The sequence below is a fragment of the Mus pahari genome, chromosome 20, assembly GCF_900095145.1.
Source record: "Mus pahari chromosome 20, PAHARI_EIJ_v1.1, whole genome shotgun sequence".
In the NCBI taxonomy this organism is placed as follows: domain Eukaryota; kingdom Metazoa; phylum Chordata; class Mammalia; order Rodentia; family Muridae; genus Mus; species Mus pahari.
In genome coordinates this window covers 10,897,012-10,909,688 of record NC_034609.1, presented here as the reverse complement: position 1 = coordinate 10,909,688, position 12,677 = coordinate 10,897,012, and the positions used below count along the sequence as shown (strand labels likewise).

At 46.2% G+C, this 12,677-nt stretch overlaps 1 protein-coding gene across 2 annotated transcripts in view; it reads left to right on the top strand.

The window, feature by feature from the left end:
- Window positions 1–12,677, top strand: part of Abcc12 (ATP binding cassette subfamily C member 12) — a 73,343-nt gene that overhangs the window by 1,972 nt on the left and 58,694 nt on the right. Inside the window, exons 2-5 of one of the 2 annotated variants that reach the window (XM_021220392.2) lie at window positions 6,062–6,230; window positions 8,326–8,481; window positions 11,614–11,761; window positions 11,984–12,220. In XM_021220392.2, coding sequence (XP_021076051.1) covers window positions 6,112–6,230; window positions 8,326–8,481; window positions 11,614–11,761; window positions 11,984–12,220 — 660 coding nt within the window. In that variant the 5' untranslated portion in view covers window positions 6,062–6,111. Of the gene's footprint in view, window positions 1–6,061; window positions 6,231–8,325; window positions 8,482–11,613; window positions 11,766–11,983; window positions 12,221–12,677 lie in introns of those variants that run through there. The other variant, XM_021220393.2, reaches the window with a different exon arrangement.

Here is a 12,677-nt window from a genome sequence, read left to right as displayed (position 1 = left end):
CCGCGTCATTTCTTGCTGGCGGGAAGGTAGCGCGGGACACATGTTTTTTACAAACTGAAAAAAAAAATCACTATGCAGACCATATAAAATGGACTGCTAAATTGTATATGCTGTGCTCTTTGCTCTAAGTAAGCACTCGCTGCTTCTGCCTGCCCAGCATACTGAAGTTAGGTTAGGAACCCCAACTGGAATGCAGCAAAGGGTCCCTGGAGATTGTTTCATAATCTCTTGCCAATCAGGTATTCCATCACTGAATGACAGCTGCAGGGTCCCTGACCTAGGGAGCTGCCTAGTTCTATCAGCTGCCCCTGCTTCTCTGTGACTGCTGGCAAGCAGATTCCTCACTCCAGGCAGTTCCTTGCTCCTGGCAAAGGATGGCACGCCAGACGGGAGAGAGACGTTGAGAGAGACGTTAGCCAAATCACACTTCCTGATTTGAAGACTCTCACCCTCCCCAAACCCCCCCCCCCACCACCACCCTGGGCTGCCAATTTTAGTAAAATGCCATTCCAGCTGCGGAGCTTCCAGGCTGTCTCAGGAAATCGGAACTTGGCAGTCCCTGTGGGGTGTTCAAGGAAACCACCTCACAGCACCGATTTCCTATGCATGGCCTTCTGTGTCGGACACGAGGGAGGCCGGCCTTCTGTGCTGGGGCTCGTGGGGTGTTTGACCTCTTGGACTAGCTGTTGGCAGGATCCTTCACTAGTATAAAGGTGAGCAAGAAACCAGAAGTCCTATGTAAGGCAGGATGGCTCTGGTCAAAATGGAAGAGGCAGAAGAGCCTGGACAAGAGAGGAATAACAAAACAAAACAAAACAAAACAAAGAAAAACAAAACAAAACAAATAAAAACAAAACAAAACACAACGATTGACTTCAAACAGCAGAGACATGCGCGTGGTCTGCCTGCCTAAGACCCGGTCGGGGTTCACAGGGAAATGGCAGTCGGTTTTACAGAAGGAAAACAACATGTTCCTCGGGGATAACTTCTTAAAGCGTTTAACTCCTCATTTTAAAATGATTTCAAATTCACAGAAAGACGACAAGAATAATGATAAGAAATTTCAGCTGTACTCAGACAAAACAACAAGCCGCCAGGATGACTTTAATATTCTCCGCATGCATTATTTATTAGCGCTGTCTGTGACCTCTGGACCCCGGGCCTGTGCTCCGTGCCTGTGCTCCGTACCAAAACTGCAGCTGTGCGTCCCCACGCTTGGCTTTTACTATCCTTATCGACACATTTGAAAGTCTCACATAATTTGCTGCATTCCTTCTGAATGCTAATTTTTCAAGAGTATGGATTCTCACGCAACCAGAATCATCAACACGAGAAGCATCTCCAATCATTCAGCAATCAAAACGGAGGCGTCTGACTTTAACCTCATGTTGCCGCAGTCTGTAGCCCAGGCAAATGTCTTCGGCTGGCCCATTCGCCTTCTTTAATCTTTCCCCCCTTGTCCTGCATGCCACAGGGGACGGTGCTGTTTCCAGCGGCCCTGTCTTTGCTTTCCTCTAAGCAGGAGCATTTCCTTACTTCCTTTGTCTTCCATGATGCCAAAGGTTCTCAAGAGCTCGGGCTAATTCTGCAGAGAGCTCCTGTGGGTGCGCCTGGGCTTCCCTCTCATCAGGTTATGCATTTCCTACATAAACACAATGTGGGAGCTGTCTTGAGTGGAGGCATGTCACCTAGGCCAGGAGGGGATTCTCATGTAAGAGGCTCTCAGCTGTGAACGTGTCTCTTCTGGGTTCTCTCAGCTCCTACATTCTGAAATGACTGGCACTTGCTTTCAGAACTCTTAAATTTTTTTTAAATTTTATTTATTTATTTATTTATTTATTTATTTATTTATTTTGGTCTTCTTTACCTGATAAACTCTCCTCCTTCTAACCAGGAAACCGCGAGCAGGGAGTGGACAAGGGAAAGGCCCAGAAGCCAGAGAAAAAAATGTGGAGGTGGCTGGTCGGGGACCCCAATAGGACTATCTCTCTTGTTGTGGCAGTAACAAGGGCGTGGCTGGAGAAGCAAGATGGAGAACAGAGGGAGTGCCAAGCCCTGGGCTCTTCTTCGCTCTGTGGTCGTAGCTGGATCACTTTTGGTTGAGGAGACCAGAGTTTGAGGGTGGAGTGAACACAGTTAATTTAGAAGAGGGCTACCGAGACTGAGCGGACTTCGGGTAGATAAGGCTGTGAGGGATTTCTGATAAGCACAAGGGAAGCCTGGTGAGAAACTTCCTGTGGCCCTTTGCTCAAGGGACCTGAGACTGTCAACTGTCTGTCTACAAAGTAAGGAGGACGCCTCAAGCCTTTAGCCTGGGTCAGCTTGCTAACTTGCTTGCTCAGACTGTCTCATATTCACTCTCTGTCTCTCTCTCATTTTTATCATGTATTGGACTCTACTTCATTTGTCTTTAGTTTTAAGTGGTAACACAGTGTGTTCGCCGTATACAGTTTGTCAAGCTATTTTCTTATCCTCGCATGTTGAAAATGGCAAGCAGCTGCTGCAAACATTCTTGGAGAGGCCATCCAAGTTGGTTTTTTTTTTTCCCATGAGATTTCAGCCTTTGTGGGTTGTTTGTTTGTGTGTTTTTTGTATTGCATTTCAGGATTGACACCAAGAAGCATGAGAGAAGAAAGGCTAACAGCGTCCAGAGAGAGTTAGAGGCGGTGGTGAAACAGACTGTAAAAGTTAGGCTACTCTGTGTACAACTGTGTAAGCAGGGAGTTGATGTCATTGGCCGCATGGATGCCTGGTTACTGGCTATGTTGATAAGATAATGTTGAACTTGACCAGCTAATGCCAAATTGATGTATAAACTATTGGCACGATTTATGTTCTAACAAGCAGGGCTCAGGAGCGGCTGTGTGCCTTACCTAGGCTGAGACCCACAACCTTTAGGCATTACGATATGGAACTCGAAAAATCACAAATATCTATCATTGTAGTTTTAAACCTTTCTGCGACTTAGGGGCCAGGCATGTTTCCCTGAGTGTTTTAGAAAGAACTTGTTGTTGCTGCTTTGAGACAGGCTCTTACTATGTAGCACAGACTGACCTCCAACTCAATCCTGACTTGCTCTATCAGGGTGGGGACTGCAGCTGTGTGCCATGACGCACAGCTCCTGTGGTCATTGAGCTCCTCTGTCAATTGCCTGGCTACATCTTCTGTTTTCCTTTCGAAGTGAGTATTGATCCATTATTGGCCTTTGGAATCTTTGATAAACAGTACATACTAATGTTTTATAGTTAAAGGGTTGTATTTATATCAGCTCATTGCTTCTCTTTTTTAAACTTTTAACAAATGATGCCTTCTGACTGTCAAGTTTGTGATTTCAGTGCAGTGACCGCAGGCAAGGCTTTACTGTTTTAAAATTTGCTTTAAGAAACACTTCCTACATAAACACAATGTGGGATCTGTCTTGAGTGGAGGCTGAAGCATGTCACCTGGGCCAGGAGGGGATTCTCACGTAAGAGGCTCTTAGCTGTGCGCCTGTCTTTTCTGGGTTCGCTCAGCTCCTACATTCTGAAAAGATTGGCGCTTGCTTTCAGAACTCTTAAATTTTTTTAAATTTTATTTTATTTAATTTTATTTATTTATTTATCTATTTATTTTGGTCTTCTTTACATGATAAACTCCCCTCCTTCTAACCAGGAAATCGCGAGCAGGGAGTGGACAAGGGAAAGGCCCTTTCTGAAAGTCACCAATGCATTTCTGTACATTTATATCTTGTTGGAGTTTTTCTTTTCTAGCTGCTTTTCTTGGGTATTTACTTATTCAGTGGTGCTTTGGGGTGACTCTAGGGCGTGCTAGGCAGGAGCTCTAACACTGAGCTGTGTCTCCTTTGCTGGTGGTGTTGTTTCTTTTACTTTGAGATAGGGCTGTGCTGAGTTAGGAAGGACTTGAGTCTGCGATCCTTCTGCCCCAGCCTTCTAAACAGCCGAGATTACTGGCACACACCACCAGGACTAGCTATCCCTTCATATTGAAAGCATGTCTCCTGTTTCCTGTCTGGCAATCTCTGTTTTAAAAAATTGAAATGCTTAGTTCATGTATAGCCAATATAACTTGCGATGTGATTTGATTAAAATCGAATGGCTTGCTTTTTATCTTCTATTTCTCTTTTATGTTTTGTTTGTTTGTTTGTTTTGTTTTTAATTTCTCCATTCCTCATTGGCTGCGTTTTAGGTATTTGTGTGATAGTCTATTTATTTAATGTTTAGTGTCTCCTTCCTTCCCTACCTCTTCCCTCCCTCCCTCCATTTTAAACCTCTCAGATACTTGTCACTATCAGTCCCAACCAACACACATGCACCGCATAGGTAATATGTACAGGGAGGGGCTAGGTGTTCAAGCATGGCAGCATTCATGCTGGAGACAGACATGAAGCCCACACAGTCTGTTTAGCTAAAAAAGGAGAAGTCCTCCGCAAAGGAGAGTTATGATTTGAACCTGAGTCTGAGCAGGAATTGGTCAAGGGAAGGAGGCATCAGCTTGCTTCAGGCGTGTGTAGAAAGGCCCGGCAGCTGTAAGGAGGGGTTGACACCTTGCTCGGGAGACGTTAATGCATTCAGCCTGGTTGGAGTGCAAGGCTGTGCATGTGGAGTGGGGAGGGCCCACATTAGCAAAAGGTTTAGCAATTCTGGAAATTTCTGTCTCCTGATTGAATTAGGATTCCGGAGCTGTGTCTGTGGTATTCCGGTCATTAATATTCATTAACTGAATGAGGAGATTCTGTGCAGATCTACTGCACATAAAGCATGAGACTTTCCCATCTGACTTCATAAACTTCATGTTTCAGTTTCTACTTGGAAAGATTTTTCCTGTTTCAATAGAGGAGGTTTTTTTTTTCTATTTTCAGAATTTTTCTTTTTCTTTTTTTGAGAGGAGAGGGAGAGAGAGAGAGAGAGAGAGAGAGAGAGAGAGAGAGAGAGAGAGAGAGAGAGATTATTCCAGAGGCATGCCTTTTGTAATATAGGACAAATAAGGAATTTTTCCAAGGTTACTGGAGGCTTGGAAAAGCCAGCGTCAGTTTCTCCAAGTCTGGCTTGCCACAGATGGGTCTGTACAGTCCACTCTCAGAGGAAGGGCGTTGTTTCGTCTTTTCCTGGGCTTAATTTTCTCTTCATGACAATGTGAAGGATTTGTGAAAGAGTCCATCAGAGGGACACTTCCGGCCTGGGAGCTTGGGTCATCCTATGATTTATCAGTCACTAATACCTTTGATGAGAATTGCTTTTTAACCATGAGAACTTCCAGAGAGAAATCACAGAAACTTGAACCCCGTGTTTAAGTAACAATATGGGTACAGCCTTTGTTTAAGATGGACAGAAGCCAGTTCAACAGTAGCTTAGCAGTAAAGGGGCATTTATTTCTTGTATCTGGTGAGAGGAATGTTGTGTGTACTCAGGGCTAGTACAGAGTTAGGGCTCAGAAAAGGACTGGACCTTAGGATATGCAGAGCCTGCTGCAGGAGTCTCCACAAATGGGGCAGTTGATCTGTAGGCCAGGCAGACACAGACTATATTCTTTCCATCTGGGTTATGGGTTTTTACCGGGGCAATGGACACAGAATCAATGGGGACACGAACTTGTCCCCCGATATGGCTGGTCCTGTGGGGTGTCCTTGTGGAAGTTCTTTGTGCACCCTGGGTATCCAGGTGGAGGGGTCATGGATGCATAAGCTCTTGGAAGGAGCTACACAAATAAAGGTATCTGTGTAACAGAATTCACCCACACCCAGAAAGTGAACCCATTTTCCCCAAGGCTGCCTTGCTGGGCTAAGAACCAGCCTCGCCCATGGGTTGCCCCTCGAAAAAAGTCTTCCGGGAGGATTTATGGATTCCAGATAACTCTGCATTGGAACAGGAGAGGAATGAGATGTGATTACTCAACTGGGGTGGGGGTGGAGGTGCCTCAAAATACAGGTTAAGGGGTTTTGGTGGTCTCTGGCCACAGTCCAAGGGCTCAAAGCAAGCAAAGAGGCCCAGCAGAAACAATGGCTTTCAGCTCTGCCCCCAGTGTCCTCATCGCTCAGAGGTCCACCCTTACCTTTTAACTGCAGAGTGAAAGTGTCCCGAAGCCAAGAGTCGAGGGCTCCAGAACACCATCAAGATGGTGGGCGAAGGCCCGTACCTTATCTCAGACCTGGATCACAGAGGCCATCAGAGATCCTTTGCCAAGAGATATGATCCCAGCCTGAAAACCATGATCCCAGTGCGACCCCGTGCAAGGTGAGCCAGGAGGAGAACTGAGGTGTGCGGGGGGCAGGGCTCATTGCCAGCCTCTGCTCACAAGATACTGATCCATATGTCTGTCCTCTTATCCATCTGTCTACTTGTTTATGGCTCACTAACTTCTCACTGCTTCCTGTGGTTGATGAGATACCAGCTCATGTTACAGGAGCCTTTCTTGTGCTTGGACTGCTCACAGCATTTATAAACTATCTATCTATCTATCTATCTATCTATCTATCTATCTATCTATCTATCTATGAATGAGCTGGAAGAGTCTTGCTTTGTAGGCCAGAGTGGCTTGGAATGAAAGATCTTGCTGCCTCAGCCACCCAACTGGGATTAGAGGTGCGTGTTATTGTATCCAGCTTCTTTATTCTTCACAACCGCTCTAAAAGTTCTGGTCCCATCTTTAGCTGATAGGGAAGCAATTGAAGAGAGGTTAAGACACTTGCTTGCAGTTCAGCAGCCAGCCTTTATTTTTTAACAAACTGCTTCACCATTTATTAGCAAAAAGAGAACAATGACTTCCCCCTGCACCCCCGCCCCCGCAGCTTACAGTTGTATGGGTAAAATAAAGCAGGCCAGGCTGAAATGGTTTGGGTAGTGCACATGGTCCTGACCAATTTGCTCGGGCATCTGCTGTGCAAGGTGCATTTGCTTCTGAGGGTTGACCGGGACAAGGACAACAACCGGACCATGTGGTCACTCAGCCCCCACAAGGCTTCCCAGAGAATGGGTGGAGGTCCCCAGGCCACCTTGAGACTCACACTCATGTCAGAACACGTTCACTGCATCCTGGCCACCAGAGTGAGCTGCAGGGTGATGGACACCCTCAGATGGTCTTGACCAGTTTGCTCTGGCACCTGCTATGTAAGATGTATATGTTTCTGAGGGTTCTGTTACTTCCAAGCACATATGCTCAACAGTTTGGTATATTTATTAGTTTATATATCATTAACCACAACACCAGAAACTAGTGCCTTTGCTGAGTGAGGGAAGGGCAAGTGACATCACTTGGACTTACAGTATGCCTCAAATTATATTTATTTTCAACAGTTTCTCAGTCCCTGTTTGTCTGTCTCTGACTCTTTCTGCCTGTCTCTCTCTCTGTCTCTTTTTCATGCACACACACACATTCACACACACATACACTCACACGTACACGTACTCACCACACTCACATACACACACTCTCGCAACACATTCACACACACTCACACACATGCTCAGACATATACACATGCACACATACACATACTCTCACAACACACACACACATACTCACACACATTCAAACTCACACACACTCAAACACACATACTCACATCCACACTCACATCCACATCCACACATGCAGACTCTCTCTCACACACACACTCACACATATACACCTTCACACACTCTCACAACACACTCACACACGCTTACACACAAACACTCACACATATTTAAACTCACACACAAACACACATATATACACACACACTCAGACTCTCTCTTTCACACACACACACACACACACACACACACACTCCGGTTGTACCATATTCACTCCATATATTTTTCAATTTGTATGGTGGAAGTACCATATCCTTGCTATCAACGTGACCGCTAAGTGTGAAGAAGGAGAGAAGTACAGTAGCTTCCCACTTCTGAGTATTTCCACGGCAATGATGGTAAATCAATGTGAGGAACTCCCGATAGGACAGGGACAGTGATGTAAATGCTTACTTCAACAATGGGTTTGTTAAAAATCAGGACAGTCAGTGTGGAACGTAGGATGACATGCAAATCCATGCAACATTTTTTGAAATATAGCTCAATAAAAATATTAAGGATTATAACCAAGAATAGTAAAATAATTAGGAAGTGCTAGTTTGGGGTATGGTTGGCTTTGACTTAGGATAATATAGTTAAATGTGTGCTACTCAGTTTCGAATATTGGCTGTGTTTAACAGCTGACCTGCGTATTTCCTGAACATTCACCAATCTCTTTCCCAGGCTCCATATGTAGCTGTGATTACAGATTAGAGCCAGGGTATGAGGGCCGGGAGCCAGACCTCCAGGACCCTGAGAGTATAGTTTGTTCTAGGTTGGCACCCAATCCTGTGGACGATGCTGGGCTGCTGTCCTTCGCCATGTTTTCCTGGCTCACACCTGTGATGATTCAAAGTTACAAGCACACGCTGACTGTGGACACCCTGCCCCCACTATCTCCTTATGACTCATCGGACATCAACGCCAAGAGGTACCAGGGTCGCCAAGGGAGTGGCACTGTGAGCAAGGGGTCCCTTGGGTCTCTTCACCTGTTTCTGATTCCCCTGTGGAAACTGACATCTACAGGAGCTGCCGACCCTTCTTTCTCAGTGGCTGTTCATTGAGATGAGGCTTGGACTGAAGGCATTGCTTGGCCCCATCACTGGGGAATGTGCTGACATAGAGGACTATAATGTGAGGCTGGGGTAGGGGACTGTAGGAGTACCACTGTTGATAGGTAGTGGTGGCTTGCTTTACTCTGCGCTGTTTGGGCCCCACCTGGATCCTGCACAAAGCTTTAGCAATCATTTGTTTTTGTTTTTGTCTTTTAAAATTTATTTATTTATTTATTTATTTTTAAAAATATTACCATTGTATGTCCATATTGCAAACTGCCCATATTTGCCAATTTTAACTTGTAAAAGTGTACCATTGCTCCCAACTGATTAATGTAGTTTAGTAATGTTTAAGCAGTAGAACTATTCCCCACTATGTTTCTGTTCCTCTACCAGAGGCCAACACCATTAACATGTTGGTAACCCTGCCTCATCTTTCTTAATCCCTGCACCATTGAGTCACTTTGTGCAGAAAGATGCCTCCTTTTCTGTTCTGTTCTCTTCTTTTCTTTTTTCCTTTTTCTTTTGTGTGAGATAGGCTCTTGCTGTGTAGTTCTGGCTGGCCTAGGACTCACTAGGTAGACCAGGCTGGCCTAGGAACTCAGAGAGATTAACCTGCCTCTGCCTCCTCAACTCCAGGCTATGCTTTTTTATGCTGAAGTTAAAACATAGAACATGGGACTGGAGAGATGGCTCAGTGGTTAAAAGCACTGGTTGTTCTTCCAGAGGTCCAGGGTTCAATTCCCAACACCCACATGGCAGCTGATAGCTGTCTAGAGCTGTATGAGATCTGAGTTCCTCTTCTGGTGTGTAGCTATACATGCAAACAGAACACCCATATACATCAAACAAACAAACAAACAAACAGATAAAGAGCTTTAAAAAATTGAACACACTGTCTGGCTGACACCTTGCTCTTTCCAGGTGAAAATATATAGACTTGCTCACATCTGCACATACATCTGTCTCATTCATTCACTGCTTTTAATGTGCATGAGTGATTTACCTGCATACCTATGGACATCATGCATGTGCTTGCTGCTGGAGGAGGTCAGAAGAGGCTGTCAGGTCCCCTGGAAGTGGAGTTACAAATGGTTGTGAGCTGCCGCATGGTTGCTGAGAACTGCACCTGAGTCTTCTGCCAGAGCAACCCGTGCTCGTGCCTGCAAGCATCTTAACAGACCCAGGCTTGGCTCTTTCTAACAGCTGCACTGAAATGGCTCCTGAGGACCTCTGATATCTTGACCAAGGGAAGGCCCTCAAAGCTGCCACCTTTCTCTCTCCTGGAGGTTGCCCTAACTTTGAACACACGGTTCAAAGCATGACACACATGCTGGAATATATACTCAAACACACGGTTCAAAGCATGACACANACACATGCTGGAATATATACTCAAACACACGGTTCAAAGCATGACACACATGCTGGAATATATACTCAAGAGGCTGAGTGTAAGTTGTGGTCTTGCAGTTAACTCTGGGGGTCAGAATTGCCCCACCCCTTATCCCTGCTTGGAAGAAGTCCCAGCTATTTCAAACTGACCTAGTCTTGAGAAGGTTTCTAGGGAGCTTTGGGGGGCTAGATCAGGGTCTGTGGGATGCTAGATTTTCCTTGTAGCTTTCTGGCTAGTGTTTTTCATTAGGATTTTTTAAAAAAAAATTGTCTCCTTCCCAACATAGATTTGGATTATCTTCTCTCTCACGCTGCCCTTTGCTCCCATCTGATTTCATTCAGGCCAGGAAATTAAGTACCAAATAAATTCTGGTTGTTCAGTGGCACGCCCAGCTCAGCCCCAGGCCCCTCTTCTGGGATCTGAATTCCAAAGGCCCAGCATCAGCAGCGCTTGCATGCCTCACAAGTTTCAATAGCTATAGTGCAGAGTGTCTCATCTGGGTTTATATGAATGTAGGATTTCACTTTTCTTTGCTTGTGTGTTGAATCTGTAGCTACACACAGTAGGAAAGAGCTTACGGTTGCGTTCTTGGCGCTCATCCCACACCTCATGACACACGTTTCCTCTTTCCTTAGTCCCTGATAACCCCATTCAAACAGTTGTTAAGACTGGGAAACTGGGCTCTAGAGTTGGTCCTCCTCTTCCTCCTCTCCCACATCTAATCTAACAAGTCCTATTGTCACCTCCCTGGCCACCCGTCTTTGACTCTCCCCTTATTAACTTGTCAGCACAGTGCCTCTGGCCTGATGCCCTTCACGTCCTGTCTGATCCTTTGCTTTTGCCTTGACTACCCACAGCCAATCATGCTAACGGCCACCAAGCAGTCTTTCAGATATGCAAATCATGTCATCAGGCTGACCTAAGGATCCGCAGTTGTTTTCCTAAGTGCCTTCCTGAGGTCCTTGAAGGACCTCTTCCTGAGGTCCTTGAAGGACCTCTTCCTGAGGTCCTTGAAGGACCTCTTCCTGAGGTCCTTGAGAGTCTGCTCAGCCTTTCCTCCCGGCATCCTTTGCTTCACATGCCATAGACATGTTATGCTGGACTCTCCAAACCTTCCAAACCTTTGGAACAGAGTGCCTTTTGTTGCAGTTTCCTTGAGACAAAACCTTGCTATCTTGCCTCCTCTGGCTTAAAACTTGAAATCCTCCTCCCTGAGCCTCCAAAGGGCTTAAAATATAGGCGCATCCCATGATACCTTGCTAAAAGGACAGGCAGTCTTTTCCTCCAAGGAGGACTTTTAACTTGAGTTTGCTCCCAATCTTCTTATGATTATGGGTATTGTAGCCAGAAGCTGAGGAGGCAAGGACTTGGGCGGGGGGCTAGTGCAGGTACTATTAACAGCTCTGGCTGGACATCACCTCCCCCCCCCCCCACCACCACTATTTACGTGCCCTGAGGAAGAAGACAGAGAAATGCTGCTTCCCCCAAAGCCATCACTGGGTCGAGGGCTGTGCCATGCATCTTTGCAAGAGTTTGCCCACCAAAGCAGTTCCAGCTGATTGGTGATATGGACTATCTGTCCATTTCCCCCTGTCCTTTTCTTTCATTGCAGATTCCAAATCCTTTGGAATGAAGAAATAGAAAGGGTAGGGCCTGAGAAGGCCTCTCTGGGCCGCGTGGTCTGGAAATTCCAGAAGACCCGAGTTCTGATGGACATTGTGGCCAACATCCTGTGCATCATCATGGCAGCCTTGGGGCCAGTGAGTGCGGTTGGCTCTTCCAAATGGTCTCCTAGGTCCCCAGCTGGGCAAACTATGTCATTAGTCACTTTTCACTCCAAGTCAGTGGCTTTAGTTCTTTGTCACCACCACTGAAGTTAATGAGAATGTCTGCCTGCTTGCTGTCATCGGGGGGGGGGGGGGGGCTCTGGGGTGGAGCGCCACCCAGCAGCCCTCCCTTCTCTCCACTACACTATTTTACAGACAGTTCTCATTCACCAAATCCTCCAGCACATTACCAGCACCTCCTCCGGACACATCTGGATCAGCATTGGCTTGTGTCTGGCCCTCTTTGCCACCGAGTTCACCAAAGTCCTCTTTTGGGCCCTTGCCTGGGCCATAAATTACCGCACAGCGATCCGACTGAAGGTGGCCCTCTCCACGCTAATCTTTGAAAACCTGCTGTCCTTTAAGACATTAACTCACATCTCTGCAGGCGAGGTAAGCAGGGCCGGGAGGAGCTTCCATTTGAAAAGTTGACCCTGTTTCTGTGAGTGTGTGGGCTGTGCTTCCTGGATGGAGTTCCTGCCTCCTTTTCTCTATTCACATGTGAACAAATCCCCTGTTGAGTGAGGTAATGGAGACTCAAGACAACACAAGAGGAAGTCAGAGAGGGGGGCCTCCACATCTGAACTGTGGAATTTGAAAAGCTGGCATAGGGCTAGAGGGAAGCATCATTCAACTCCCTTGATTACTGAGTGTGAGGGCAATATAGCTGTATAGAGCACACTATAGGTACTGAGCACACTATAGGTATGTGGTAAAACTGATGGCCAAGCTGCTCAGTAGTAGTAATAGTAGTAGTAGTAGTGTGCGCCTGTAATCTCAGTAATCAGGGCACAGAGCGAGAAGCAATGAAAAAACTGAGGCTAGCCTAGGCTGTGTAGTGAGAACTGAG